This window comes from Fusarium oxysporum, chromosome 5, assembly GCF_000149955.1.
Source record: "Fusarium oxysporum f. sp. lycopersici 4287 chromosome 5, whole genome shotgun sequence".
In the NCBI taxonomy this organism is placed as follows: domain Eukaryota; kingdom Fungi; phylum Ascomycota; class Sordariomycetes; order Hypocreales; family Nectriaceae; genus Fusarium; species Fusarium oxysporum.
In genome coordinates, this window is record NC_030990.1 from 3,103,331 (window position 1) to 3,131,062 (window position 27,732).

Sequence of the window (27,732 nt, forward strand, 5' to 3'; positions counted from 1 at the left end):
GACGTTCTGGAGGTGGAAACAGGTCTTGACGATAAGGAAATGGTGCCTTGAGAGGAAAAGAAAGAAGAAGAGGAGACAGAGGCTAGGAAATTTATTTTAATGATATATGTCTTGTTGCCTCAGGCGCGAATAATTCATCGACTCTGGGGCCCTCCACTCGGGCCTGTCGCTCCGCGGTACGTACCGTCCAGGCCCAGACGAAAAGTTCGTGAAGCCGCTGTTGAATATCACCATCCAGCTTCGATCACCGAGTCGCAACGTTCGGGAGTCACAACCCACGGAGCGAAGACAGACAGCATGACAGCTTCAAGCCGGGGTTCGAAAGCCGCTCAGGCTGTGCTATCTAGTGAGTCCATACAATTCCCTCATCTGTCCTGCTCTTATGCTCAACAATTGATCGCCTTTAAACCCACTACAAGACTCATATAACTAACAGAAAACATCTCAGCTTCTCCTAATCTGTGCACACGATGCGCTTCCTCTTCTTCTGTATCTAGATACCCAGCACGGCTCTACTCATCTCTCGCCGCAGCCGTAGCGAAAACCCCCACCGATACCTCTACTCCTGCACCCGCTCGCTCTCCGCCGCCCTACGACGTTCGCTCTGGTGTAATTCTCACGCGACCACCTCTGGTGACACGGAAACTCCATCCTTTTGAAAATGCTTTCTTTTTCTACCAGAAACGTCTCGAAGAACGTCTCAACACCCCCTTTATCACGAGTATTTACTTCAAACCTGATACGGCTCGCCGTCTAGACTGGAACATCAAGGTCCAGGAGCGCAAGGGCACAGTGGCCAAGGAGCTGGGTGTCTACAATGGAAAGAGTTCCAAGGCGTGGGATGACGAACTCAAGGTTGGCGATGAGCTTAGCAACCAAGAGACTATCGTCAAGTCCTTGCTCAGGGATGCTGAGGCACGTGTCAGTGATGATGCTGAGATTATCGCTCCTGAGGATGTCATCCCCTGTTGAGCCTCCTGCGGATCGTGTGACTGAAGCAGATCGTAAGGGTGATGTTCAAAGACTGGATCGTCAACTCGATCGAACCCTGTATCTTGTGGTTAAGGGTAAGGACGGTTGGGGCTTCCCCGCTGATGTGATTCCTAAGGATGAAAATCTTCATGAGGTAAGACATGTTCGAAAAGGGTTGTTGGATAGTGCTAAATCTTCCAATAGTCCGCCAAGCGAGTCCTCGACCAGGCTGCTGGTGTCAATATGAACACATGGATTGTCAGCCGCGTGCCAGTCGCCCATGTCGTCTCACGACCCAAGATGACTGCCGACGGCGTCGTCGAGAAGAAGGGTGAAAAGACATTCTTCATCAAGGGCAGGATAATGGCTGGTCAGGCTGATCTTAAGAATAACCCCTTTGGCTACACCGAGTTCAAGTGGCTGACTCGCGAGGAGCTGGAAAAGGAATTGCCAAAGGATTACTGGAAGGGGGTACGAAACATGATGACTGATCGGTAACTATAGAGGTTGGGTAGAACTGGCAGTGCCGTTGCTGCGTGTATAATTATCATGTATACTTGCTGTACACAAGAATCAAGACGTCAAAACATGTCACTTGGGTTTATTTCTGCACGTTTGTCCTCAGCTGCGATAACCTTGTGTCAAGCCAGAATACCGTAAGAGTAGGTCAAAGAGGAATCCATCATATTCATGCAGTCACTGAAAATGTTCGTATGGGTATTTTGGGACTCAAGAAGCTTAGTCGTCTCGTTGGGATTGGTAAAAGCTTCACGCCTAATTTCGTTCCATCTAAGAACAACAGCCTAGAAAGTCTCGACTTCATCGTAATCGCATAAGGAATAAATCTTAAGCCGCCCAACGCCATTCCGTCGTCCCCAGGTATAGTCTTTACAAGCCTCTTTGATTACAGTCCCCCATTTGCATCCTCTCAAGTAGGCTTCGCTTGACCCTCTACGAACTCAAGAGCCTGCTCCGTGCTGACACAGTCGATTGAACTGGTCTTGTTACGGAACGTCACACCATAACATCTGTCGGCGACATGCACAATCTCAGGTCGGAATGTGGTGCAAATGAACTGAGTACCAATTTCCTTAGAGATGGACTCAAGGAGGGCCGCAACAGCTGTACGATATTGGGCATCCAGATTGGCATCCACCTCGTCAAAAATCACCATGGGACTGCTCTCCGTAGCCTGGAGGGCGAATATAAGGCAAAGGGCACATAAACCTGCTCCTGTTAGTAGTTGGACACAGCAAAGGGAATAATATGCCTTACTCTTCTGACCACCGCTGAGTTGCTGGATCTTCTGCTGCTCATCGAGGTGTTTTGAGTTGAATGAAACACTGATGCCAACACCAGTGTAGTTTTCAACACCGCGTGCCTCTCCGTCTGATTCGTCGACGGGTTCTTGACGACGATCCGCCCGTCGTTGAATGAGCAGGCGGCCATGGCCGGCAGGCACCAACTTACCAAAGATAGTTGTGAATTCCTTGGAAACCTGTTTAAACGTCCGCTCAATTGCCTCGTCTTTTCGGCGGTCGAGATGCTCAACGAGTACCTCAATTGACTCCTGAGAGTCATCCAACTCTTTACGTCGTTTCATAAGCTGATCTTGTTGAGTTGTGAAGTTGTTGTACTGTTCAAAGGCTTTCTTGTTCACGTGCTTGTATTTCTTCAGTGCTTCATTCACTTTCTTGATCTTGGTTGAGACCTGCCAACACGTTAGTCACTTCTCATTGGGTTTAAGTAGTACAAAACTTACTTGATTAGGGTCCATGTTTTCATACTTGTCGAAGGCTTCTTCGGGAAGCACACCTAGGTCGCGAATAGTCTGTGCACATTCGGCTGCTTGTGTTGACAGAACGGCTTTCTTTCGGAGACTCTTGTCCATCTTCTTCTGCTGTCTCTCGATCCTCGCGGATATCTCACTCTGCGCTTGCTCTAGTTGAGCCTTCTCATTTGCCAGTTCCTCGAGCCGCGCTTGTGTATTATCCATTTTGGTTTCAAGTTCCTGGAGGCTTGCCTCAACAGCTTTCTGTGCTTTTTGCGCCTTCTTGAGTTCCCTTTGGGCATCTTTCAACCCACCGCCCGAGGATCCAGTCGAGTCCTCAAAAGCCTGGCTGTTGAGTTGATCAAGCTTCATTTGCAGGTTTTGGCGAAGGTCCACTTCAAGAAGTTGCTTTTGCCTTTCCAGATCACGCCGGGCTCGGCTGAGTTCATTCCACTGCTTTTGGAGCTCCTGGGTGCTTGTCCCGAGTTCCTCCAGCTGGCGTTCTTCAGCGGCGGTCAGGGTTTTCTTAAAATCAGATCGAAGTTCGGCCTCATGTGCGGCAAGATCCTCCAAGAAGCTGTTCATGTTCTTCTCGACTGCATCTCGACGTTTGATGGCGGCATCGAGGTGGCTCAGCTCTTTCTCCAGATGCTTTGACTTATTAATCAGTTCATGCTTCAGTGGTTCAAACCCGTCGACAGCCTGTCTTAGTCTTTCGTTGGCCTTTTGTAGGTCTGACATCGCAGCTGTGATCTCCTGGTCCTTGAGTTCTGTCTGTTTTCGGATATCACGAGATTGCGCTAACAACCTTTCGTATTCATCCCTCCATTTATTCACGGCTTGTACGGCGTGTAAGCGCGACTTTCGAGGGTCGATATATCCACCTGTCATAGCACCCCTCTTGTTGGTTGTGTCACCTTCCGGAGTGATGCCGTCGACGCCGTGGCTTCTTGCATATTGGCTTGCTACTGTAAGGTTTGGACATACGACAGCTTTTCCAAAGACCTGCTGGAACGCCTTCTCGTACTCTTCGTTGTAGTTGATCTTGCTTAAGAGAGGTACGGCATCATTAGACCTGGGAAGCTTAATTTGCCGGGGCCGTAGTTGGGCGAGAGGCATGAATGTAACTCGGCCTCCCTGTTGTCTGTATAGGGTGTCTGCGAGATAAGTGGCTGTATCTGCGTTGTTAACGACATAGTGGAACAGACTTGCGCCGGCAATCTGCTCAACGGGAAGTCTGTAAGCATCACTAACTTCAAGCAGTTCAGCCAATGTCCCATATGCTCCGGGGATATCTCGCTCTTGCTTCAATCGTCGGATCGTCGCCAGACCACGTGCAGTCGATCCATCCATTGCGTGAGCCAACTCACGTTCAGCTGTCTCCTTCTCCTGCCGAGCATTGGCTATAACTGAGTTGAGTTTGTCATCCTCACGACGAACTAACTTTCGTTCATCGTTAAGCTTGTCTATAATGTCGCGGGCCTTGGCAACCTCCTCTTCAAGGGCTGTTTTCTCGCCACTGAAGTTGGCCAAACGATTCCGTAAGTCAGCAACGTCTTGCTCTGCCTGTGCTATTGATTCGCGGACCCTTTCAACTTCTTCATCTGCGTCAATCTTGTTGGCTTTTTGAGTGCTTATGTTGAGTTCGAGTTCTTGTATCTCTTTCCGCAACCATGTGTCACGCTCAGACTTGTTTCTGAACTGGGAACCTCGGCTCTGTTTGGCAAACAAGCGGTTACGTGTGGCTTCAGCATGATCAAGTTGTCGTCGGATTTCGTCTTCCTCCTGCTTTTTTTGGTTATAGGCTGGATTAATGGTTGAAAGCTGCTGTTCCTTGGATGCGATCTCATTCTGCACGGACTCAAGTTCAGCTGCATGTTGTGCTCGGGCTTGTTCCTGTGCAGATTGACCTTCTCTCAAGTTCTTAACCTTCATCTCAGCCTTGGCCAAGGCTTTCGCGCCGTCGCGCCGATCTTCCTCGACTTGTCGCCTTTCGATCTGCAGGAGCTCCATTTCTCTCTGCAGCTTGTGTATTTCTGAATCAAGCCTTGACATCGCCTTCTCGCCCTCAGTGTACTCTGCTCGGTTGGTATCAGAACTATCAATTCCGTCTTGCCGGACGTTATCAAGCTCGTCCAGGTTTGCTTGAATCCCGAGCTGGATGTTGTGGTAGTAGGCATATTCGAGGCACCGTCTCTCTCTGTCCTTGTCCTGGAACGCTCTGAGTTCTTCCTTTTCTTCCTCGAGTTCGCTAAGCCTTTCCTTGATGTATTCCAGCAGTTCATCGATCTTTTCTCTCTTGTTATTGGTCTCGTGCATAATCTTGAGCGACTCTGCGCGACGCGTTTCGTACACTTGTGTTCCCGCTACCTCTTTTAATAAGTTGAGCCTGTCGGACTCTTTCATGTTGGTCAAGGCGGTGACTCGTCCCTGAGGTACGATGTAGTAGGGGTTTGATCGTGAAAATCCGGCCGCTTCAAGCAGATTCATGACATCGGCCTTGGTTACAACTTTTCGATCGACAGAGTATTCGTCTTTCTTCAGGCCGATTGTGCGGCGTAGAATAACATCTTTGTTGCCAGTTGGAAATCGGTCGTCGCTGTTGTCGAAGATGATCTCCACGTAAGCCGACATAACGGCTGAGCCTGAGCCCTCGTGGAGAAGGCCTTGCCGCTCTTCGCGACTCATTTGTGTATACGCATCGCTCAAAACGAAGCGAATGGCGGCGAAGAAGTTACTTTTTCCGGAGCCATTGCGACCGACAATCACATTGGTCTTTGGGGAAAACGGTTCGATTACAGTCTGGTCCTTGTAGCTATTGGCAGTATTAGCAATGAACCGGATTGTTGGGTGAATGCGAGGGCAGCAATGATGTCAATCCACATACCTTTTAAAGCCCTGGATGATGATTTGCTTGATATACATGTTTAACTGCGCGGGCGCTCCTGCGCGACATGCGAAAAGTCAAGACGGCTTTACTGCAAGAGACTGTGCAGTCTTGACAAAGTATGCGATCTGTAGGGTTGCGTGCCACTTTGCTGCGATTTAACGCGTCGTTGGAATCTAGACCGCGATCAAAGTGGTTGGCATTGGCGCGTCGTTGAGCTGGAACGCGGTTTCTGCCTGGAAAGCTAGGCAGAATTTCCTTTCTGTTCTCCGTTCGGTGGTCTGTGCTGTCTACCTCAGTACCAAAGGTACCTTACCTCACCTTCCTCGTTTCTTAGAGCTTTGGTCATCCTTTCATGGATGCTGGCTACTAAGGTATCCTTGTCAGCGATCTGCTTCATTTGGTGACTTTCGATGGGGAAAAGGATAACTACATCAGATTTGAGTACAGCGTAAGCTATAGGAATTTAAAGCGTTTCGCTTACTATGTAGGGAGCGGCATAGATCTCTACATCTCAGTGCAGCCAAAACTATGCACATAGTTATCCATTTTCGCTACCAGTAGAGGTTACTGGCTTGGCTTGTCGTAGGCTGGATCTTACAGATCTGACCGAGCCATGATATCATGTACCCTCTGTGTGTAAGCATGATGTGCAATTCTGACATGAATAATTATTACAACACATTTTCATTCACACCAACTTCGGGATAGCACTGCATTCGGATACTGGCCTGACTTATCACATTCCCATGCCCATGTGCTTTGTACCTACCAACCTGATACCTGCTTGTCTTTGCTTCCTATAGGGTATGTTTCAGATTGTGTAACCACAAGTATGTTACATTATAGTATATGTATTATTATAAAATGATTAAAGACTTTACTTTAATAAATTATATTTATATATAAAGATACCAATATAAGAAAGGCAATAAAGAATGACTAATAAATTTAATATACAAGATTTAAGTTATATACAGGGTAAGCGAAAATGCCATTATTAACATTGAGTTTTTTATAAGAGATAGCCCCGGATCAATTATTAAACCGCAGGATGACTTCTCAATGTCATCCTCTACATATTTGCAAAAGATCGCCATGAGGCTGGTGCTGTATTGTCCCCAGCACGGTTGGGCCACACCTTAAGTGGGCCAGCCAGTCGAGATGGGCTCTAAGTGGGTAGACTGGGCTGAAGTTGGCCAAAGGCAACAAGAGACAAGAAAAAGACCAGGGGCCAAATCACGACGCTAGCAGGCAAGAGGGAAATTAAGCGAGCGCAACGAAAGAAACCGTTGGCCGTGCTCCTCAAAGCCGCGCCGCGTGTATAAAAATACAAGCACTCACTTATAGAAGACCCGGCCTGCCCTCCACCCCGATTTTCCCAGCTGGCCACCCGGAACCACAGCAGCAGCAGCTTGCGCAAGCGGTAGCAGCAACCAAGGAAAAGCACCACTCCTGCCTACTCGGGCAATCGCAAACTTCCAGTACGACAACAAATTCAAGCTGCACCCACTTTAATTTTCAATCATCCCTTAACCCCGGCTGATTTCCCCTATTGATTGCCGTTATATACAGCGAGCGGACACTTGGCCATCCAATCCAATACAAGTCATCTAGAACTTACACCAACAACCCCAGCCTTTTCAAGCGCCTGCAGCCCGGCCAACCAGAGTCATTGGAAGACTTAAAACTGCCGACCATCGTCACGACTGATCGGCTACGTCTCATTGCAGCATATTCCTCTGCATAACATCACCACATCCACTCTAATCTGACTTTTAAGTGCCGATGCTGCATGCAGTGTAGACAGGGGATTGGGATATCTTAACTACCAGTTCGATTTGGCCGGGACCTTCGGCAAGCAACAATTGGTGTTGACAGCTTTGCTGGGTTTTACAAATTGAATCAAGGTGGTGCGCTTTGGCTCTTGAGGCTTGACGCCGAATTACCTTTTTACCACCAACTCAACCGGTAAGTGGTTCAATGCCTCTCACTTTTTGAAGTTTCCTTTCTTCGATCGTTATCATTCCCCTTCGACCTACTATGGTATATATTATGATCCCTTGCTATGTCCCCCACACTGCGTCATGCACAGTTGGTTTTTTTTCATTCATTAATATTTCACACCAACTTGGCTGCAGTCCTTCAAAGTCTTTCCATTATCTTCTCACAATCCCTATCACTCGAATGAAGTCGAGAGTGACGCTTGTTGAACCGAGTTCCCATTATCTTCCTGTGCCTTCGGTCTCGTCTACCGGATGCATGCATCTCACACCCGACGACCCACTGCATCCGTCGCGTCGCGCTACACGATTCCGCCGCGCCGGGTACTATATTGACACAATCTTCATATCATTGGTTTCCGTTGAAGGCCTGACTTCTTGAAAGTGCTGAAGACTGACAACTGTGGTTCAGCGACCGAGATGCCATGACACGCGCTTAATATTACAACCAACTAATACACACAATGGCTTCGAGGTAAGTTTTCCCAAACGTCATATCCACATAGCCTCAATGTACTGACACTCCATTTAGACTTGACAGATTAGTCACGTAAGTGTGCTTCATTATTCAAATCCCAACAAACCCCCGGATCTATGAAATCTGGGACATGTGCCGTCTAAAGCGCTATTTCTCCTGTTACATGAGATTGAAACTGACAGAATTGTAGTATCCTCGAAACGGGTAGTACGAGACTCATCCGCGATACTGCTGTTAATCAGCTTGCTGATTGGCAAAAGCAACACCCTGATGAATTATTCAATCTCCTCTCTCGTGTCGTCCCTTATCTGAGACACAAAGAATGGGAGACAAGGAGAACCGCAGCTTCTGCTATTGGAAAAATCGTAGAGCATGCCCCTGTTTACGACCCAAACTCCGAAGATGCGCCCGAGGAAGGGAAGAAGGAGGAGCCTGTGCCCGAAAACGGACATATTAAGAAGGAGGAGGAAGATGACGCAAAAAAGCTACCTTCTGATGATGGTCTCTTCAAATTGGAGTCTCTCAATGTTGAGATGATTCTCAAATACGGCAAAGAACTACTGCGTGGCGGTGGCATCGAATATGGACTAGCAGCGCTTGATCCGCAAGCGCGACTGACACATCAAAAGAAGACTCTCAATGGGCGATTAGGACTACTTGGAAGGAAGTACGAAGATGACGAAATCGCATACACAGGTGGCGACAACCTTACTGCGCCCATGACCCCAATGGACACCACAAACGGGCATGGACACGCTCGTCCTGACGGATCTGGTGCTCAATCACAAGCGCCTGAAGAATCTCAACTGAGTTCTCGACAGCTCAATGTATTAAAACGAAAACGCAAAAGAGAGGCAATGAAAGCATCCCAAGGTAAGGGAGGATTCGGAGATCTTTCTGTCAGGCGCTCCATGACATCTGGATCCGATAACCTGGGAGACGACACGGCCATGCCAGATGGAGACACCAAGAAGAACAGCAAAGTCAACGACTACTTCAATCTCGATCGTCCTGCCGATGTTGATGAGGACACTAAGGTTGTGAGCGAGTTCAAAGGACCAGTGATCCCCATAAAATCCGAGCTAGAAGCGGAGGAGACTATGGAGGGCGCTGAGTGGCCATATGACCGGTTATGCGATTTCCTCAAAGTGGACTTGTTTGACCCTTCCTGGGAAACCCGACACGGAGCTGCCATGGGCCTTCGTGAAGTTATCCGAGTACATGGTGGAGGTGCAGGGAAGCTACGCGACAAGACAAGGAAGGAGAACGATGTCCTCAATCAGAAATGGCTTGATGATATGGCCTGCCGGCTGTGCTGTGTACTAATGCTTGATCGCTTCACTGACTACAGCTCCGATACCTCTGTGGCACCTATTCGGGAAACAATTGGACAGTCTCTTGGGTCCGTTCTGAAACATCTACCGTCGCCGTCTGTTTACAGCACTTTCAAAATTCTCTACAGAATGGTTATGCAAGAAGATCTCAAGCTTGATAGGCCAGTTTGGTCAGTGTGCCATGGCGGGATGATTGGCCTGAGATATGTCGTCGCGGTCAGGAAAGACCTCCTCCTTCAGGACAGCGACATGATTGATGGCATAATAAAGACTGTGATGAAAGGCCTGGGTGATATGGATGACGATGTCCGTTCTGTCAGTGCCGCTACGCTCATCCCCATGGCGAAGGAGTTTGTCACTTTGCGGCCCACACAACTCGAGGGACTTGTCAACATAATTTGGGAAAGTCTCTCAAATCTTGGTGATGACCTGAGCGCCAGTACTGGACGAATTATGGATCTGCTCGCGACTCTGTGTGGTTTCCCGGAGGTGCTTGAAGCAATGAAGGCATCGGCCGCTCAAGATGAAGAACGCTCCTTTACCCTGCTTGTCCCTAGACTCTACCCCTTTTTACGTCATACCATCACGTCGGTGAGGGTGGCTGTGTTGAAAGCATTGTCGACTTTCGCAAAACTTGACGCAGAGACCTCCCAGGGCTGGCTCAACGGCAGAATTCTCCGATTGATCTTTCAAAATATTCTTGTTGAAAGAGATAGAGACGCCCTCAACATGTCTTTGGACCTATGGACGTCTCTGGTCGAGAGCCTAGCCAGCAAACCTGCTGTTCTTGCAGACGAATTCACTGCTCACATCGATCCTATGATGCAACTGACTCTACACCCTATCGGTGTTTCGAGAAATCCGATCCCAATGAACGCCTCACTCTTCCAAAAACCATCAGGTGGCACGTATACTATGCCCGGAGTTACTCAGCACACACCACGGAAGCCGTCATCTCCCGATGGGTCTGATCGTGCTCCCAAGCGTCGCCGGAAATCCACAAAGGTCGACGATACCCCTACAGCCAGCCTAACGCATGATGTTGATGGTCACATGATGCAAGGCGACGTGGATCTCGTTGGCATGGATGTGCTGATTCGCTCCCGTGTTTCAGCTGCCAAGGCAATGGGCTTCATCATGTCTCGAGTCCCTGTCGCAAGCCTGGACGATTATGATGCATTGTTAATTCCTGGCCTAGGGTCAGCATTTTCATCCAGCCAGATGACAGCATGCGTGATCATCGACGAGTTTGCCATGAACAGCCAACACTTGGGCGATTCTCCTCGTTACCTCGAGAATTTACAACGCATTATTGATTCAGAACGTCCAGCGGCATACAGGGATCTTGTCAACTTCATCCAGCGAGTCAGGACACAATGCCAGCAGCTCATTCATCTGTTCAGAGACCATGGCAAGGTTTCGCACAGCAAACTTCCGACACTGCCTGTCGTGGTCCAAGGAGAAGCAGAAGCTGGCCCGAGTGCCTTTTCTATTGCCACCGCAGAGAAATGTATCGGCGATGACTACGAGAAACTGAAGAAGGCCATGCCTCCCGGTCAACGTCTGATAGCGAGCCAGCAGCTGTCCGACGCTCGTGATATGACCATCTTGGCCATTGAAGAAGCCAAGACTGTTAAGGCAGCTCGTGATGTTCGCGTCAAGGCAGCAGCAGCGTGTGCAATGGTTGGTATGAAAGTGCTTCCGAAGAAACCCAGCCCATTGATCAAGGGCATCATGGACTCTGTCAAAACGGAAGAGAACCAGCAACTTCAAATTCGGTCTGCTGACACAATTGCAAGACTCGTGCAGCTTTTCACTGAAAAGGGTCGAAAGGGACCAGCCGATAAAGTGGTATCCAACCTGGTCAAGTTCTCTTGTGTCGAAGTTGCAGAGACTCCTGAATTTCCAGTTCATGCCAGTAAGACTGATTGTGTTCTGTCCATGCAGAAGGAAGAGGATCGTGTCGATCACCCAGATGCTGCTAAATGGGCCCGCGAAGCTAAAGCTGCCCGCATCACCAGACGAGGTGCAAAAGAAGCCCTCGAAATTCTCTCTAGAACTTACGGTGCCAGCCTACTTGAAACTGTCCCCAGCCTCCGCACATTCATGGAAGATCCTCTTGTTCGAGCTTTCTCGCTTGACACTCTGCCTGGAGAGGCTAAGGATCCCGAACAGACGTTTGGACAAGAGATTGTCGACGCCATGTCTGTCATTCGCACCATGACTCCAACTCTGGATAAGGCCTTGCAACCTTTCATCATGCAAATGATGCCTCTTGTCATAAAAGCTTTGCACTCGGAACTTTCAGTCTTCCGGTACATGGCTGCCAAGTGTATGGCCACAATCTGTAGTGTCATGACCGTGGAAGGTATGACTGCACTTGTTGAGAAGGTTCTCCCATCGATCAACAATCCAGTCGACCTCAATTTCCGACAAGGAGCAATCGAAGCTATCTACCATCTGATTGCTGTTATGGGGGATGCTATTTTGCCATATGTCATCTTTTTGATTGTGCCAGTTTTAGGACGAATGAGCGATTCTGACAACGAAATTCGCCTCATCGCAACAACATCCTTTGCCACGTTGGTCAAACTTGTTCCTCTTGAAGCTGGAATTCCTGACCCGCCCGGATTGTCCGAGGAATTGCTGAAAGGACGAGACCGCGAGAGAACCTTCATTGCTCAACTGCTGGATCCAAAGAAGGTAGAGCAGTTCCAGATTCCCGTAGCCATCAAGGCTGAGCTACGGTCGTATCAACAAGAAGGCGTCAACTGGCTCAATTTCCTCAATAAATACCACCTTCATGGTATTCTTTGTGATGATATGGGTCTAGGCAAGACCCTGCAGACCCTCTGTATCGTAGCAAGCGATCATCATCAGCGTGCCGAAGAGTTTGCCAAGACACAGGCACCGGATGTCCGCAAGCTGCCGTCACTAATTGTCTGCCCACCTACACTTTCAGGTCACTGGCAACAAGAAATTAAGACCTATGCACCATTCTTGAGCGTGACTGCCTATGTTGGACCGCCAGCGGAGAGAAAGGCTATGAAAGACAGACTTGGCGAGACTGACATCGTAGTCACATCCTACGATGTCTGCCGCAATGACGCAGAAGTTCTCGATAAGCATAGTTGGAACTATGTTGTGCTCGACGAAGGCCACCTGATCAAGAACCCTAAGGCCAAGATCACGCAGGCAGTCAAGAAGCTGGCGAGCAATCATCGTCTTATCCTCACCGGCACCCCTATTCAGAATAATGTCTTGGAGCTTTGGTCTCTGTTTGACTTTTTGATGCCTGGATTCTTGGGTGCTGAAAAAGTCTTTCTGGACCGCTTTGCGAAACCTATAGCTGCAAGTCGATTTAGCAAGGCATCATCAAAGGAACAGGAAGCGGGTGCCTTGGCGATTGAAGCACTTCACAAACAGGTGCTTCCGTTCCTGTTGCGACGCCTCAAAGAAGAGGTTTTGAACGATCTTCCGCCAAAGATCTTGCAGAATTACTATTGTGACCTGAGCGACCTACAGCAAAAACTATTCGAGGACTTCACAAAGAAACAGGGCAAGAAGATTCAAGCCGAAGCGGGTCGTGAAGATAAAGAAGCCAAGCAACACATTTTCCAAGCGCTACAGTATATGCGAAAGTTGTGCAACTCACCTGCCATGGTAATGAAACCAGGAAGCACTCTTTACGATGAGACGCAGAAGATTCTCGCCAAGCAAGGAACCTCCATTGAGGATGCGCAGCACGCACCCAAGTTGACCGCTCTGAGAGATCTACTGGTGGATTGCGGTATTGGCGTTGAAGGCAGTGATTCGAATGATCCTCTTTACCAACCTATTAAGCCCCACCGTGCGCTGATCTTCTGTCAAATGAAGGAGATGCTCGATATGGTGCAAAATAAGGTATTGAAGGAGTTATTGCCCTCAGTATCTCACCTCCGACTTGACGGCTCGGTCGAAGCCAACAAGAGACAAGATATCGTCAACAAATTTAACAGTGACCCGTCGTATGACGTGCTTTTGTTAACAACGAGCGTGGGAGGTCTTGGACTGAATTTGACAGGAGCCGATACTGTCATCTTCGTGGAGCACGATTGGAACCCCCAGAAGGATCTCCAGGCCATGGATCGAGCCCATCGTATCGGTCAAAAGAAGGTGGTGAACGTGTACCGCCTTATCACCCGTGGAACTCTTGAGGAGAAAATTCTGAACCTCCAACGTTTCAAGATTGATGTCGCATCAACAGTCGTAAATCAACAGAACGCTGGCCTCTCAACGATGGACACAGATCAGATCCTTGACCTGTTCAATGTTGGAGACGCCGCACCAAACCTCTTAGCCGACAAGGAGAAGAACAACATCGACGGAAGAGAAGAGGATATGGTCGATATCGAGACAGGTGATGTGCGTGTACCAGGCAAGAAGGCATGGCTGGATGATTTGGGAGATCTTTGGGATAACAAGCAGTATGAGGAGAGTTTCGACCTGGATGACTTCATGAAGACGATGTCGTAGGCGATAGGCCGACTTCCCAGGCTTGCTGAAAACATGGTGAAGCATTTGATTGCCGAGTTTTGGACGAGACGGTGGTCCTACTAGAATATGGTATTTAACCCCGTCAATGTTGATGTGTACAATAGCCTAGATCGTTCATTTAGCGAAGGCGTACTTTTGCTTGTGGAATAATTGCTAAGGATACTATTTGTTGTCTGGTTTGACTGCTGCGGCAATGAGAATTTACTTAATGTTATCCATGTTACCATTCTTCGTTTGGTGTGATCGACTTAGTAGCTTGGTCCACCTCCGTTCTCCGTGTTGTGGCTGGTATAAACAGCAGCCACAGTCTGCCACAACCATACTAGTGGGGTTGCTTGTAATCACCCCGCTATCATGGTAGAGCTCTGAAGCAAGGTCCAGAAACTTCCATTCCTGCGGTCTTATCCAACACTCCTTACTGAACTCATCTCACGACACCACTTCTAAGGCGGTGACTGATACATATCAAAGTCTACAACATGCCGGTCGATTATAGTAAATGGGTAAGTTTTGGAACCTGTTTGCTCGATCTCGTCCCTGACAGCCTTGGTAGGACGCACTGGAACTCAGTGACGACTCGGACATTGAAGTGCATCCTAATGTCGACAAGCGATCGTTTATCCGCGCGAAGCAGAATCAGATTCACCAGGAGAGACAGCACCGAAAGTTACAAATCGAGACCTACAAGTATGAGCGTGTGGTCAACGATGGTTTGCTGAAGCGAATTTCTGGGCTTCTGGCATCGCTGCGAGCCCATGCCTCCGAGGCTGCCACCAGAAACCCAGCAGAAGTTGCCTTTCAAGCCGTGATGGAATCAGCTGGAGATCCGAAAGATGACAAGCCGCCTTCACCACCCGAGGGTGTTCATACCCAGGAGAAGGAACAACCGTCATACACTAAGATGATGGCAACGCTCCTAGACCAAGTCAATAAGGCTTTGGATGAGAAGAAACCGGAAAACAGATACGAAGCTATGATTTCTGAGATTCAGTCACACGAGGATAAGGTAATGGATCTGCAGAAACAGCTAGTAGCTAAGTTGGAGGAGTTGCAGAAGGAGGAAGGCCGAAAGATTACAAGTGAGGGCATTCACACAGGTTTTGATAGCTCGCATGTCGCCAAGTCAAAGCCAGAAGAGAAGAAGGACTCCACACAGGTAGAGCTCCTGAACCCTAGTTTCGCTGAAACCTCCTCAAGCTCGGCATCCGGAAACCAAGACGTCAAGGTGGACGATGACAGCGATATCGAATCTTCACCGGCTGGAAAGAAATTTGGCACCATTAGGGCAAATGACTATGCGGCTAGTCTCCAGTTCCTGTCGCAGAATCCTCAGTTGTTGGTTGAGAGGGAGACAGATGGCCTTCTGGTTCAGGCTTTCGATGCTGCTCTAGAGAACAAGGATGAGTTGTCGCGACAATTAGTGCACCAGGCCCTACTTCTACAATACTGCAGAGCTCTTGGTAAGGATGGTGTGGGGCTTTTCTTCAAACGCATCACAACCAAGGGGCACCAAGCACAGGACGTATTCTATAAGGATGTGCAAGACACATATATGAAGATTCGAACACGTTCAAGGGAGATTTTAGCCGAGCGAGCCAAAGAAGGGCAAGCCGAAGGTGTCGAGCAAATTCAGCTGCATGCCGTGGAGCCTGGTACGGTCATCAACATCAAGGTTCCTCCAGCAGACAGCGAGGACCCCGAAGAGCAGGAAGCGCGGAAGATCTTCGAAAGTTTCAAGCCTGAGATGCGCAAGGCCTTGGAGACGGGCAACTTGGACGAAGTGAACAAGGTGCTGGGTGAAATGAAGATTGACGAGGCTGAGGAACTCGTGGGTCTCTTTGGCGAGGTAAGTTGCCAACGATTGCCGACAAGGTTAGAATTCACGGGCTAACGAATCGCTTTACAGGCCAACATTTTGAGCCTGGAGGAAGAAATCATTGACGCTACAACAGAGGAAGGGAAGCAGCAGCTGAAAGAGATTGAAGCCGCGGCTTCTGTGGACAAGAAAGAAGAATACGGTGATCCTGAGTAAGCAAGAGTACGCAAGGACAAGAACTTGCTCGGTGATAGGTATCTGCAGTCTTGCAACGGGGCCCCACATTGTTCAATGGCCACGAGTAAGAAAAATGTTACCGAACATGAATCGAGGGGTTATTGAAGTCTATCTTAGCTAAGTGAAAGAAATGCGATTAATCGCCACGACCGTATACCTACGTATAAACCAACCATCATGCCATCGTGTTTGGTACGATGAAAAGTGAGGTTCGTCATGCTTGGTCAACATTTTGAGCCGCCACGTCGATGTAGGTCGCCGCTCACGGAAGCTAATGGCATGAAACAGATAAAAATAGATCATGCCCCTCGAAAACGTTGTCTGCTCAGCCTCCCAGCCGCCACCACCACCTCCTTCACGAGGAATGGCTGGTTATCGTTGCATGCATAACATAAGAAGCTGAGGTTAGATGTGATTTTGTAGTTGAATGGTGTCACGATATTCTGAGCATACCTGAGAAAATTCAGTTCGTTGAGCCAAAAAGGGGTTAATATTAGATACGAGAGACAATTGAGTACCACACGTTTAGACAAACGAGATCCAATCTCGCTGGCGGCGAGGCGTTCTCAAATGTCCGGAATGTGGAGGGCAAATGGCTTCAGCCGAGACAACGTCTCGGCTCCCGCATTGTAAGGTACAGTATATTTTCTTGGCATCTTGGAATAAGTCATCTACACGTGTGATGTATCGCTGTTGGCCGACTAGCATCGTAAACCGTGGTGGTTGGAGTTGGAGCCTTGATCTGCACGGTATGATAACACCGACCAGCCAGGCATGACGTGTATCGAGCATGAAGTAACATCGATTTACAGTAAATGCCTTATTTATGCTTTAGAAAACATACCTAGGGTTTGCTCGACAGGTATCAATCTCAAACTGTATCTCAAACAGATGTCAAGCAAACTCTGTTTACGACGTTAGAGCAGAAACGGTATTCTTAATTTGTCTCGTCGGCGTTTGAAGCGTAGCACAACACCTATAGGGCATATCCACTGCTGACGTCTCAAGGGGCGCAGCATCGACCGACCACTCGAGACCAGACCCGGCCTCAGCCCCAACCTTCAATGTCTTGGCTTTTCGGTCGTTTGACGATCACTCCAGTGTTCCGGGCAGTGGGTATTCGGTGGATATCTAGGGTCTCTTTTGGTTCGCTCCCATGGCTCTCAGTGAGCCGCCGCCAACTGGATGAGCCCCCAACCTCGAACAAAAAATAAGAAAATTGGACCGGGGCGACGTCAGCTTGAAAGCACGGACAACAACCATCTCATCCCCTATGCCTACGGGGACCTACAGCCTACCTCATGACCTACTCCATGGCAAATATTGTTTTCTTTTGTTTCATAGTTTATTAACCTCATATGTCCTTCTTTAGATTTGTTTCTTATCTCCTGTCTATCTTCTGCATCATAATATTTTTCTTCTGTCTCGTTTAACACATAGATTCTCGATAAGCCGGGCACATATCAGAAACTCATCGACATGCTCCAGTCCTCACTTCTCTCCGTCGTGGCCGGAGTTCTCGCTGCTACGTCCACCGTCTACGCTCTCCCACAATCAAATTCAGGGTCAGGGTCTGGTTCTTCAACAGCATGCAACAACTCTCCGGACCTCTGTAGCCGCAGTTATAACAACATCACACATATGGGGGCTCACGGAAGCTCTTTTCTACGCGATGGCAACAACGGACTCGCCGCCGCAGGTAACCAGAACTTCAACGCCACGGATGCTCTCGACGCTGGTCTTCGTCTGCTTCAGGCCCAGGTACACAAAGAAAACAACACCCTCCGTCTTTGTCACACTTCCTGTGGCATTCTCGACGCTGGCCCGCTCGAGGACTGGTTGACTAAAATCAACGTGTGGATGAAGGCCAACAAGAATGAGGTTGTCACTCTCTTGCTTGTCAACTCCGACGATGCCAAACCTGATGAATTTGGACAAGCCATTAACGGTTCCGGCATTGCTGAGCTGGCTTACGCACCCGCTACCCAGGAACCGACCAGCGAGTGGCCTACTCTCAAGTCCATGATCGATAACAGCACACGCCTCGTAACTTTCGTCACCAACATTGATGCTTCGACCCAGTACCCCTACCTGATGCCAGAGTTCGACTATGTCTTTGAGACAGCGTTTGAGGTTCCTTCTCTCACCGGCTTCAACTGCACTGTCGACCGCCCATCTAAGATTAAGGATGGTGCTACAGCCATGGCCAGTAACTACATGGGTCTCGTCAACCATTTCAAGTATCAGAGTCTTTCAGACAACAGTGACTTGTTCGTCCCTGACACTGAGAACATCGATACTGTCAACAGTGATGGTACCAGTGAGGATGGTCAGCTGGGCAAGCATCTTCAGGAATGTCGACAGGAGTGGGGTGCTGTGCCCAACTTTGTGCTGGTAGACTTCTTCGAGAAGGGTCAGGTTCTCGCAGCGACAGACAAGATGAACGGCATCTCTGACGCCACTGGGCGTGAGGAGGTCTCGGACGAGTCGATCGGCAGCACCACTGACAGACAAGTCGGCATGGTTGCCCTGACTGCCTTCGTCGCTGCCGCAGTGCTGTTGGTATAAAAGGTTTCTCCAGGCTTGAATGCATTTCAGCATTCAGGCACAATTTCTTTGTCTTCACTCTTCTATCTCGACATTATTTACACAGGTTTGATAAGACCTGCCGTTTAATCCGGTGCGGTCACATGGGCATACAGCGAGGCGTTTGGGATAGCAAGCTTGCATCTTCATAGATTGAATTACAACACGGGACAGGGGGGAATGGGTCGATAGCTTTGTGGCGATATGTTAACATAAGATTGGCCTGTTGGGCGGATGATATGCATTTACCTTGATGATAGACTCTCAATAGAAATGTATAGAGATGTCATATTGACTGAAAATTGCTCTGTGAATGATAATACGTATTTCATGAATAATGCACAGCTGTGCCCCTCGTCAGCAACATTATCAGCATTTTCAGCATCATGAAGTCGTTGATGATTGCAACGTCATGTTAGCCAATTAGCAGCGATTTTAGACCAACTCCAAGACCCAGAAGCCTAGAACACCGTCAATATATTACCCTTATTTTTTCCACCTTTACTCTCAATCATATTTCATACCACTCAAACTGGAACCTGAGATTTTGACTATGGATTACGAAAGTATTGCTACGCCAGAGTCGTGCTATGTCGACTTTTGCCTTCTTCCCGTGAGTCTTGGTTTTCTATGTCCCTCGAAGCGCTATGGAGGTGGGAATGCAGACATTCTAATACTGACAACGAAAAGATCGGAACTGGAACTGTATCCGTAGCAGAAGATATTGCTGAGGTACAAAAGGTCCTCAAGGCGAGTGGATTGAAGTATACTCTTCACTCTGCTGGTACCACCGTGGGTGCGTTATTTCTGGCATGCACCAATATTAGGCTCTACTTGCTGCAGCAAACTTCACAACTCCAGGTGCATAAAGCTAACAAGTTACCTTTAGAGGGATCGTGGAACGAGGTAATGGCGGCTGTAGGAAAAGCACATGCTGTTGTGCACCGCCGTGGTGTAGTCAGGATTCAGTCGTCGATGAGGGTCGGTAGTCGGTAAGTTCAACCACCCTTCATATGCATTATTTCCATGGGGTCTTGTGTGGTTGCATGCTAATCATGATCTCGTCATAGAACGGATAAGAAACAGACGGCGGAGGATAAGGTCAAGAGAGTGGAAAACCTGCTGGCCAAGGACGAGTCTAAGTAAATATGTCATTGGTGATTAAATCTGGGATGGGAGGCATACAGATGAGACTATGAAGCCTATTTTATCGGTATAATCTCTATATATACCTTATCCAGACGCCTTCTCGGGTGGCGGATCATAGCCGTGAACATGTCACTGGACAGAGAATGGCAAAACAGACCAAGTTCTATCTGCATGTGCTTCTAAAGCCCAGTAGTAAGTGTAAGCTGGTTTCAAATGGCCTTGACTGGCCAGTCTGTGTCTTGAACCCAACAGAATTGCATAGCTGTCCTAGTAAGACTTGGGAATGGTTGCAGGAAGTTCCATACCAGGATCAACATTAACACCTTGTGGAGTTTTTCCCTATGCCTCTCTTTGTCTCTCATGTTTCTGGCCTTTATCATCAACTGGCCTAATTTTAAATTTGTGTTACGATCAGATAATGGCGTCAAGAAAGTGGCGTTCCTCTTGAATAACATGTTGGCTTGATGAGAGCCCACCGATCCCTCTTTCACCTTACCCAACGCTATAGATAGCATCCAGAGTAACACAGGCTACAAGAGATATACCCAAATCATTTATTTTAAGATAAGTATAACAATGAAGCACTAAAGCCAAAACTGCCGATACGAGAACAACCTAGTGCTGCACAACGGTAGCGACCTATGAATAACAACAGTTAATTCCCTACCTACCCTATAGTAATATGTAGAGATATAGTCCAAGTCTGAGATTTAGTCATCATCAGTGGTGAATGATATGAAGTTCCTGAAAAACAAGTTTCTATGATGAAGACATGCCAATAAGGTATGGTACTCCGTGGACCCGGGATCTCTGGTGAATCAGACGAGCTAGGCGGTTCTGGGTAAGAATTCTGCATATTTCGATCACCGGTTCCTGGAGCCGAGATCTCGGTTCCGGCGGCCAGATTGAAAAGGATGGTTATGGTAACTTCAGATTTCGGCCAATTCATAGATAACCTCTGGAGCTGGTCACTACTAGAAGCTGCAAGGTGAGCAATGTGGTTCGTTTGGACATATTTTTGCCCTTCTTGACAGAGGAACTACATACAGAGTTCAGCTACCACACGTCTCACCCACAATGTCTTACCGGACATGATCTTCCATACAAACGATACTACCCAACCTTCAACCACGCACGTAGTAGTGCAATATAGCCTATGGTGACAGGTAATGCTGAGAGTATGCTATCTCTCATTGAGATGACAGATACTTTGTCCTAATGAGAACTATGTAGCGGATATGACAGGCTCTAGAACTCCTATTAGAGTCTATGTGAATATTGTGCATGGTGAATGGAAAGATTGAGAACCACAGTGATGAATATAATAATAAGAGCATATTTTTGAATTTCCGTCATCCTACCATCTGCTTATCGTCATGAACTGTTGGAGTGTACACATGCGGGGCCGGCATTTGTTCCCGGTCGATACGTCTTAGACATCACTGCCCGCTTCCCTCACATTCTGCCAATTGATCCTTATCTGCTCTTCCTGTCTTCAAAGAAGACGAGATATGACCGGACCGGACCGGGGACTTCCAGAATAAGCGTTCCGGCCATTGCATCTTGCCCGTTCAAATGCCGAACGCGAACAGCCCGATCCAAGATCTCAAACAACCCTGTCTTTGCAGCGGAGCGGGCCCCGCTGGGAAATAATGGAGAACACCATAGACCGGTAGCTGAAGCGGCTTTTTGATTGTGGCGATAGCCTCACAAACTCAGTATTTACCACAGAGGAGTTTTGTTGAGATATAGACCATGAAAATTAATGAACGAGTCGTTTATGAAACTCTTCGGGTCTTTTACTGAATTGCCCTATTCGGCAACCTCATGCCTACTGATAGTATCTACAAAACAGCATATCTACCACATGTTGACGAGCCACCTGCCGCATTCATCGTATCTGGAACGATTCTGTTTACATGTATCTGGTCTCCCCACGTCTTTAATACAAACGGTAGCACTTCACGACATCCTAATTAGATGAACTTTACCCGTAGGGCCTTCATGTCACACCGATACATTCCCCATTTGGTCAAGATGAGCCGGCCTGCACGTCAAGGGTCTGGGCGTCTGATACGATCGCTTAGAGTAGTGTACTCTCCACATACACGTGAAAGTCCGCTGGTCTATCAGTATAGCAATTTTGTTCACCTAAATGTTGTCACACTCCGTCTCTATAACCGTCCTGTGGGTATTATTTCGTCTATAGCCATCCTAATTTATGTCTCAACTCGACCAAAACTTATGGATCAATATTTGTCATGACCATCTTGGTGATTGTAAACTCGTCGATACCATACTTGCTTCCTTCTCTTCCAAAACCACTCTGCTTAATGCCGCCGAAAGGAGCGGCAGGGTCGCTCAGGACGCCTAGGGTTTTGCTGTCAGTGATATGTAATATTCTTGTGTTGGGGAAAACTTACCGCAATTTACACCAACCATACCAACCTCTAAGGCTTCAGCCACGCGATAACATCGGTTCACATTGTTGCTGAAGAAATAGCCTCCAAGGCCAACATCACTGTCGTTCGCAAGCTCGATAGCTTCGTCCTCGTTGTCGAATGCAAAGAAAGCAGCAACAGGCCCGAAAGTCTCTTCGCTACAGATCTTCATGCCAGGCTTCATACCAGTTAACATTGTGAGGTCAAAGTAGTTAGGACCGAGGTGTGGTAGACGCTCGCCACCGTGGATAAGCTTGGCTCCCTTGGAAAGAGCATCTTCAACATGCTCAGCAGCCTTGGCTACGGCACGACCATGGATGAGAGGACCATGGGTTGTCTTCTCACCAAAGCCGTCACCAACAACGAAGGTCTTGACAACATCGAGGACCATTTGGACAAACTTATCATAGATACTGCGGTGCACCAGAATTCGGTTGGCGCAAACGCAAGTTTGACCCGAGTTACGGAATTTGCAGGCGATCACACCCTTAACAGCCTTATCAAGGTCCGCATCTTCGAAAACGATGAAAGGAGCGTTTCCACCCAATTCAAAGGACAATTTCTTGATCGTTGATGACGATTGGTTCATAAGGAGTCTGCCCACGCCAGTTGACCCAGTGAAAGAGACCTTCTTGACCTTGGGATGTGTAGTCAAGACTTTGCCCACTTCAGCAGTGTTATCCAAGGCTGTAATAACGTTGACAACGCCGGCAGGAATTCCAGCACGATGCGCCAGCTCAGCCAGAGCAAGAGCTGTCAGAGGAGCCTCAGCGGGAGCTTTAATGACAACAGTACAGCCAGCAGCGAGCGCAGGCCCGGCCTTTCGGGTAATCATGGCAGCGGGAAAGTTCCACGGTGCAATGAGGCCGCAGACACCTACGGGCTGTTTGATGGTGGATAGACGACATGATGGGTTTGTTGCCTCAATGGTCTCACCATAAATTCTAGGGGCCTCCTCTGAAAACCATTCAAAGAAAGCTGCTGCATAGTTGGCCTCTGTCCTGCCATCTGCCAGAGGCTTGCCGTTCTCAAGGGTAATGAGTCGTGCAATGTCCTCCGAGTTCTCCATCATGAGATCATACCAGCGGCGGAGGTACCGGGCCCGCTGGCGAGCCGGGGTCTTGCGGTATGTCTTGTATGCGGCATCGGCGGCAGCGATAGCGGCTTCGGTGTCACTGGCGTCGAACTCGGGACAGTTCCCAATCTTTTCAAGGGTTGAAGGGTCTGCATAAAGGCAGGTAACGTTAGTACATGATCTCGGATTTCAAGGACACAGGGGTTCGCAGGAGCACTTACTTTCGACAGCAAAGTCCTTCCCAGACTTTGCAGCTACCCATTCACCATTGACGTAACACGCGTTTTTGATGAGGGTAGGATCGGTAAGCTGCAGCGAAGCAACATGTTAGTATTGGTAACTTCGATAGCCGCTCCAAGAAGAGAAGTTGCACAAACGAGAAATGTGAACGAGCGGGAATATGACACACCTTTGGAGCTGTCATGATGCTTTTTGACGAACCAAGTTGTTTTACGGAGAAGATGTATGCCAAACACGGCTGAGACTTTGGATGGCAGAGAGGAGTTTATAGTAGAGGAGACGAGAACCAATTCCTATCTATGAGCTCCCTTCTTTACGTAGTAGATATTTTTGCTTACAATCGTCTCGGACCTCCGCATCGCTTCCGGACGCTTCCTGTCTTATACATTGGCTACCAAGCAATAACGAATCTGTCCTAAAGCACGGCAGTAACCGGCCTCCTAGCCACAAGTCTCGCTGAATCACAATATTACAATGGCGATGAGATCTGTTTCGGTGAACCTCTGATGCTTGGTGATCCGGCCTCGCGAACCGTTTCTCAGTACACGGCACCGATTGGGAACCGGGCCGGCAGGGTGTATATGATGAGGTGAAGGGTGTTTATGATGGGAAAAGTTGATGGAAGGTGGCAAGACCAGAGGTGTCGTTAGCCCGATTCCGAGAAGGGCGTGTGATTCCAAATTTGGCAGAAGTCTATTGAGTTGGAGAAGGGAGCTAATGGGGAAATATCGTCACGGGATGCTCTTGGGTGTAACTCCAGGTTTTCCTCGGCAGCCTTCGGAACCGAGAGTTCCCTTATGAGAACCGGTGTGGGGGCCTTGGGAGCCGATGAACTAAACCCCAGAGGCACCAGTAAAGAATGGGAAGCTTCAGGCGCTTTGATCGTTCAACTCACCTTGCTTAAGGTAGTACCTAGACTTTTTTTTTTTTTTTATGTAAAGCAAAAACCGTAGCACCCCCGGTCCTGTCACCGAGAAATTGATGTCCGGGGAAGACTTTTACTAAATGTTGGGGTAGTAATCCTTTTGATTTTGATGCTTGTGGCCGTCGCGAGAAGCATATTAGCATAACTAGAAGTTCGAGCCTAGTGAACAAGACGTAATGTTTCTCATTAATTGACAGAGGATCTCTGTAGTAGTAACAGCACCCCCGAGACGGCAGCATTCTTCCCGCGGCGCTGAATAAGAAGAGGGAAAAATCCGCCATGACCTCCGCTACCAGATTCAAGGTGCAGCGGTGGCGCCCAAGGTCAGGTCCCGTGAGACATCCCTCTCCTCTCCTCTCCGGCTCTGTGCCGGCCGGCCTCTCGACTCCGGCCCCACGATGTCTCCCCAACTCTGCGCATCGCGTCCATGAGCCGCAGGCAATACCTTTCAATTGGCAGGGGTGGGCATATCGAGGCCCTCCATGAACTTTTTTGACCATGTTTGGTAACCTATTAGTGCCACCTCCGATACCGTTGCCAAATGCTATAATAGCTCCTCCCCCAGCTTCCAACTTCACCTCCAATCTCTCCAGGACATCTTAACTCACTTTCCTCTCTCGCAAGCACAGAATACCCAGAGGAAATTCCCGCTTCGTCCAGAGATCTTTGCAAGCTTCACAATGCCTTCCTTCGTTGAGTCCCCCGTTCGCACGGAGATTCCTGGCCCTGTCTCCAAGGCCAGCTCCAAGCGTCTGGATGCCATTTTCGATGCCCGTGCCGTTCACTTCGTTGTCGACTACGACAAGTCTCACGATAACTAGTAAGATCTTATTCCCCAAAGGACATGACAATGTACGAGCTAACACTTCGCAGCATCGTCGATGTTGATGGCAACAAGTACCTCGATGTCTACGCCCAGATTGCTTCCATCCCTGTCGGATACAACAACGACACTCTGATCGAGGCTGCCAAGTCCCCCGAAATGATCTCCGCTCTCGTCAACCGTCCTGCGATTGGCAACTTTCCTTCTGACCAATGGGTCGATATCCTCCGTAACGGCCTCATGAAGGTCGCCCCCAAGGGCCTCAGCTACATCTTCACTGCTCAGTCCGGATCTGAGGCCAACGAGCTTGCCTACAAGGCTGCTTTCATGCTCTACAGTCGCCGCAAGCGTGGCGACGCTGACTGGAATGAGGAGGAGATCAACTCTTGCCTTGAGAACTCCAAGCCTGGCTCTCCTGAGCTCGCCATCATGAGTTTCAAGAACTCTTTCCACGGCCGTGGTTTCGGCTCCCTCTCCACCACCCGCTCCAAGGCTGTCCACAAGCTTGATATCCCTAGCTTCAACTGGCCCCAGGCCCCCTTCCCTGCTCTCAAGTACCCTCTTGAGGAGCACGTCGAGGAGAACGCTGCCGAGGAGAAGCGATGCCTTGAAGAAGTCGAGCGCATCATGACCACGTGGCATTGCCCCGTTGCCGGTCTCATTGTTGAGCCCATTCAGTCCGAGGGTGGTGACAACCACGCCTCCCCGGCTTTCTTCCAGGGTCTCCGTGATATTACCAAGAAGCACGGATCCGTTCTCATTGCCGACGAGGTGCAGACCGGTTTCGGTGCCACCGGTTCCTTCTGGGGACATGATCACTGGAACCTGACCTCTCCTCCAGACATGGTTACCTTCTCCAAGAAGGCCCAGACTGCTGGTTACTTCTTTGGTAACGAGATGCTCATTCCCGATAAGGCTTACCGTCAGTTCAACACCTGGATCGGCGACCCTGCCCGTGTCATCATGTGCAAGGCTGTCATCCAGGAGATTCTTGACAAGAAGCTTGTTGAGCAGACGGCCCGCGTGGGCACTCACCTTTATGCTGAGCTTGCGCGCCTTGCTGCCAAATACCCTGAACATATCCAGAATCTCCGTGGAAAAGACCAGGGCACTTTCATTGCTTTCGATACCAAGGACCCTGCTGGTCTCGTTCGCTCCATGCGCCATATCGGTGTGAACATTGGTACTTGCGGCAAGAACACTGTCCGCCTCCGACCTATGCTCATCTTCCAAGAGGAGCACATTCCTATTCTCATCAACGCCTTTGACAAGGTTATTGGTGCTCTGTAAGTTGGATTTAGCAGGAACATCGAAATGGGATTGGGTTTCTACGCATCATGCCTTCTACTAGCGTTGCATTGATTTTAGTTTACATTTTTCAAAGGGTTATTCTGAGGATCAAGGGGAAAAGAAAAGAGTTATCATACTGGTAATACACTAGGTGTGGAAACAGATAGGTGTCTATCCAAACGGAACCGGATCACACAAGGCGTTTACCAAGGTTACTGGAACTTAAAAAGAACTACGATTACTTAAACATGGGCCTTTGACCGCAGTTGACATGAACAAATGTGATATAAAACAACGGAATTGATACACTATAGCCTCATAGACATCAACAAGACCTCTTGACCTGAGAACACAAGTCTCGAAGTCATAAAAAGATCAAGCCCGATTTACAAACCTACAGAGGTTCGTGTTAATGTCGGATAGAGAAAGCCGTACTTCTGAGATGAGTCATTGGGCCATAACGAGCTGCAGGTTGGTGCGTATCTCACGTCACCCTGAATGCCGGCCTCAACCGATACACTGCGCGTCTCTCGGCAAGCTCTATCTCTTCCATTTCTGACTCCGTGTGTTATCTCTTTGGATAACATCTGCCAAGTGGTGAGGTGACCTGTCACATGGGATACGCATAGGCGAATGACATTGACGCCGCCGTGTAATTTGGCAATAGTTGAGAAAATTTGGCCAGAGTTTTGGAAGTTCTATGACCAACTTCCCTAGAGAACTTTCAAGGTTATGATCCTTACTGCGATTTCACCGTATTCTTTAGCATCCAACACCTGCCATCATTGTGCTCGATTTTTACGATATGGTGGCCACTGGGTAATTGATACTGATTCCGTCTCGCTCTAGAATTTATCCTCTAGAGTCCTCCTCAGTGAGCCAGGTGTGCTATTGCAGCGTGCCACCGGACCAGGGATGAACCGTTCAGATGCCTGTGGTGGCTTGCAGTAGCAGGTAACAGAAGTATAGTTGCAGTCATCAAAGTGGTAGTTCGGCGGTTGCATACAGGCACCGGAGTGATCGGGCAAACCCGATATTCAATGCTGAAGCAGTGAAAAGACATCCATGTCGGTTTATGCCGGCTGAGGAAGAGCTTCGACCAAGTGTTGGGAGGCTGGTAATGCAAGATGCAATCTCAAGATCCAAGTTTCTTTTTCTCAGCCCCAGCC

At 48.7% G+C, this 27,732-nt stretch overlaps 8 protein-coding genes across 14 annotated transcripts; 6 read left to right on the plus strand and 2 right to left on the minus strand.

The window, feature by feature from the left end:
• Positions 1 to 297: 297 nt before the first annotated feature.
• On the plus strand, positions 298 to 1,470 carry FOXG_02071 (uncharacterized protein; the record flags this gene model as incomplete). Its single annotated transcript, XM_018379338.1, has 4 exons — positions 298 to 346; positions 449 to 957; positions 1,010 to 1,126; positions 1,177 to 1,470. 4 exons carry the CDS (start codon positions 298 to 300, stop codon positions 1,468 to 1,470), a joined length of 969 nt encoding a protein of 322 aa, XP_018235371.1.
• Positions 1,471 to 1,549: 79 nt separating this feature from the next.
• On the minus strand, positions 1,550 to 5,916 carry FOXG_02072 (structural maintenance-chromosome 3 (chondroitin sulfate proteoglycan 6)). Its single transcript, XM_018379339.1, has 4 exons — positions 5,631 to 5,916; positions 2,735 to 5,558; positions 2,248 to 2,683; positions 1,550 to 2,199 (listed from the first exon to the last, which is right to left on the minus strand). The coding sequence occupies exons 1-4, from the start codon at positions 5,666 to 5,668 to the stop codon at positions 1,901 to 1,903; spliced, it is 3,597 nt and encodes a 1,198-aa protein (XP_018235372.1). The 5' UTR covers positions 5,669 to 5,916; the 3' UTR covers positions 1,550 to 1,900.
• A 1,074-nt stretch (positions 5,917 to 6,990) lies between these two features.
• On the plus strand, positions 6,991 to 14,249 carry FOXG_02073 (uncharacterized protein). Of its 3 annotated transcripts, none has more exons than XM_018379341.1 (4): positions 6,991 to 7,601; positions 8,046 to 8,108; positions 8,166 to 8,183; positions 8,302 to 14,249. In XM_018379341.1, the coding sequence occupies exons 2-4, from the start codon at positions 8,098 to 8,100 to the stop codon at positions 13,958 to 13,960; spliced, it is 5,688 nt and encodes a 1,895-aa protein (XP_018235374.1). In that variant the 5' UTR covers positions 6,991 to 7,601; positions 8,046 to 8,097; the 3' UTR covers positions 13,961 to 14,249. The 3 variants fall into 3 exon arrangements, with proteins under 3 accessions (XP_018235374.1, XP_018235375.1, XP_018235373.1); XM_018379342.1 differs by having other exon boundaries at positions 7,002 to 7,601; positions 8,019 to 8,108; positions 8,302 to 14,220; XM_018379340.1 differs by having other exon boundaries at positions 7,002 to 8,108; positions 8,302 to 14,220.
• A 69-nt stretch (positions 14,250 to 14,318) lies between these two features.
• FOXG_02074 (cell division cycle protein 37) lies at positions 14,319 to 16,595 on the plus strand. 4 transcript variants are annotated; one of them, XM_018379344.1, is made up of 4 exons: positions 14,319 to 14,484; positions 14,535 to 15,827; positions 15,888 to 16,243; positions 16,323 to 16,595. In XM_018379344.1, exons 1-3 carry the CDS (start codon positions 14,461 to 14,463, stop codon positions 16,011 to 16,013), a joined length of 1,443 nt encoding a protein of 480 aa, XP_018235377.1. In that variant the 5' UTR covers positions 14,319 to 14,460; the 3' UTR covers positions 16,014 to 16,243; positions 16,323 to 16,595. The 4 variants fall into 4 exon arrangements, with proteins under 4 accessions (XP_018235377.1, XP_018235376.1, XP_018235379.1 ...); XM_018379345.1 differs by lacking the exon at positions 16,323 to 16,595 and having other exon boundaries at positions 14,366 to 14,484; positions 15,888 to 16,098; positions 16,152 to 16,222; XM_018379343.1 differs by having other exon boundaries at positions 14,330 to 14,484; positions 15,888 to 16,595.
• Positions 16,596 to 17,227: 632 nt separating this feature from the next.
• FOXG_02075 (uncharacterized protein) lies at positions 17,228 to 18,933 on the plus strand. The gene has a single exon (XM_018379347.1). The coding sequence runs from the start codon at positions 17,514 to 17,516 to the stop codon at positions 18,600 to 18,602; it is 1,089 nt and encodes a 362-aa protein (XP_018235380.1). The 5' UTR covers positions 17,228 to 17,513; the 3' UTR covers positions 18,603 to 18,933.
• Positions 18,934 to 19,109: 176 nt separating this feature from the next.
• FOXG_02076 (uncharacterized protein) lies at positions 19,110 to 19,972 on the plus strand. Its single transcript, XM_018379348.1, has 4 exons — positions 19,110 to 19,233; positions 19,311 to 19,416; positions 19,510 to 19,612; positions 19,691 to 19,972. Exons 1-4 carry the CDS (start codon positions 19,174 to 19,176, stop codon positions 19,764 to 19,766), a joined length of 345 nt encoding a protein of 114 aa, XP_018235381.1. The 5' UTR covers positions 19,110 to 19,173; the 3' UTR covers positions 19,767 to 19,972.
• Positions 19,973 to 21,785: 1,813 nt separating this feature from the next.
• Positions 21,786 to 24,227, minus strand: FOXG_02077 (succinate-semialdehyde dehydrogenase). 2 transcript variants are annotated; one of them, XM_018379349.1, is made up of 4 exons: positions 23,695 to 24,227; positions 23,507 to 23,594; positions 22,193 to 23,434; positions 21,786 to 22,139 (listed from the first exon to the last, which is right to left on the minus strand). In XM_018379349.1, the coding sequence occupies exons 1-4, from the start codon at positions 23,707 to 23,709 to the stop codon at positions 22,012 to 22,014; spliced, it is 1,473 nt and encodes a 490-aa protein (XP_018235382.1). In that variant the 5' UTR covers positions 23,710 to 24,227; the 3' UTR covers positions 21,786 to 22,011. The 2 variants fall into 2 exon arrangements, with proteins under 2 accessions (XP_018235382.1, XP_018235383.1); XM_018379350.1 differs by lacking the exon at positions 23,695 to 24,227 and having other exon boundaries at positions 23,507 to 23,637.
• A 216-nt stretch (positions 24,228 to 24,443) lies between these two features.
• Positions 24,444 to 26,982, plus strand: FOXG_02078 (4-aminobutyrate aminotransferase). Its single transcript, XM_018379351.1, has 2 exons — positions 24,444 to 25,270; positions 25,324 to 26,982. Exons 1-2 carry the CDS (start codon positions 25,131 to 25,133, stop codon positions 26,561 to 26,563), a joined length of 1,380 nt encoding a protein of 459 aa, XP_018235384.1. The 5' UTR covers positions 24,444 to 25,130; the 3' UTR covers positions 26,564 to 26,982.
• The last annotated feature ends 750 nt before the right edge of the window (positions 26,983 to 27,732 follow it).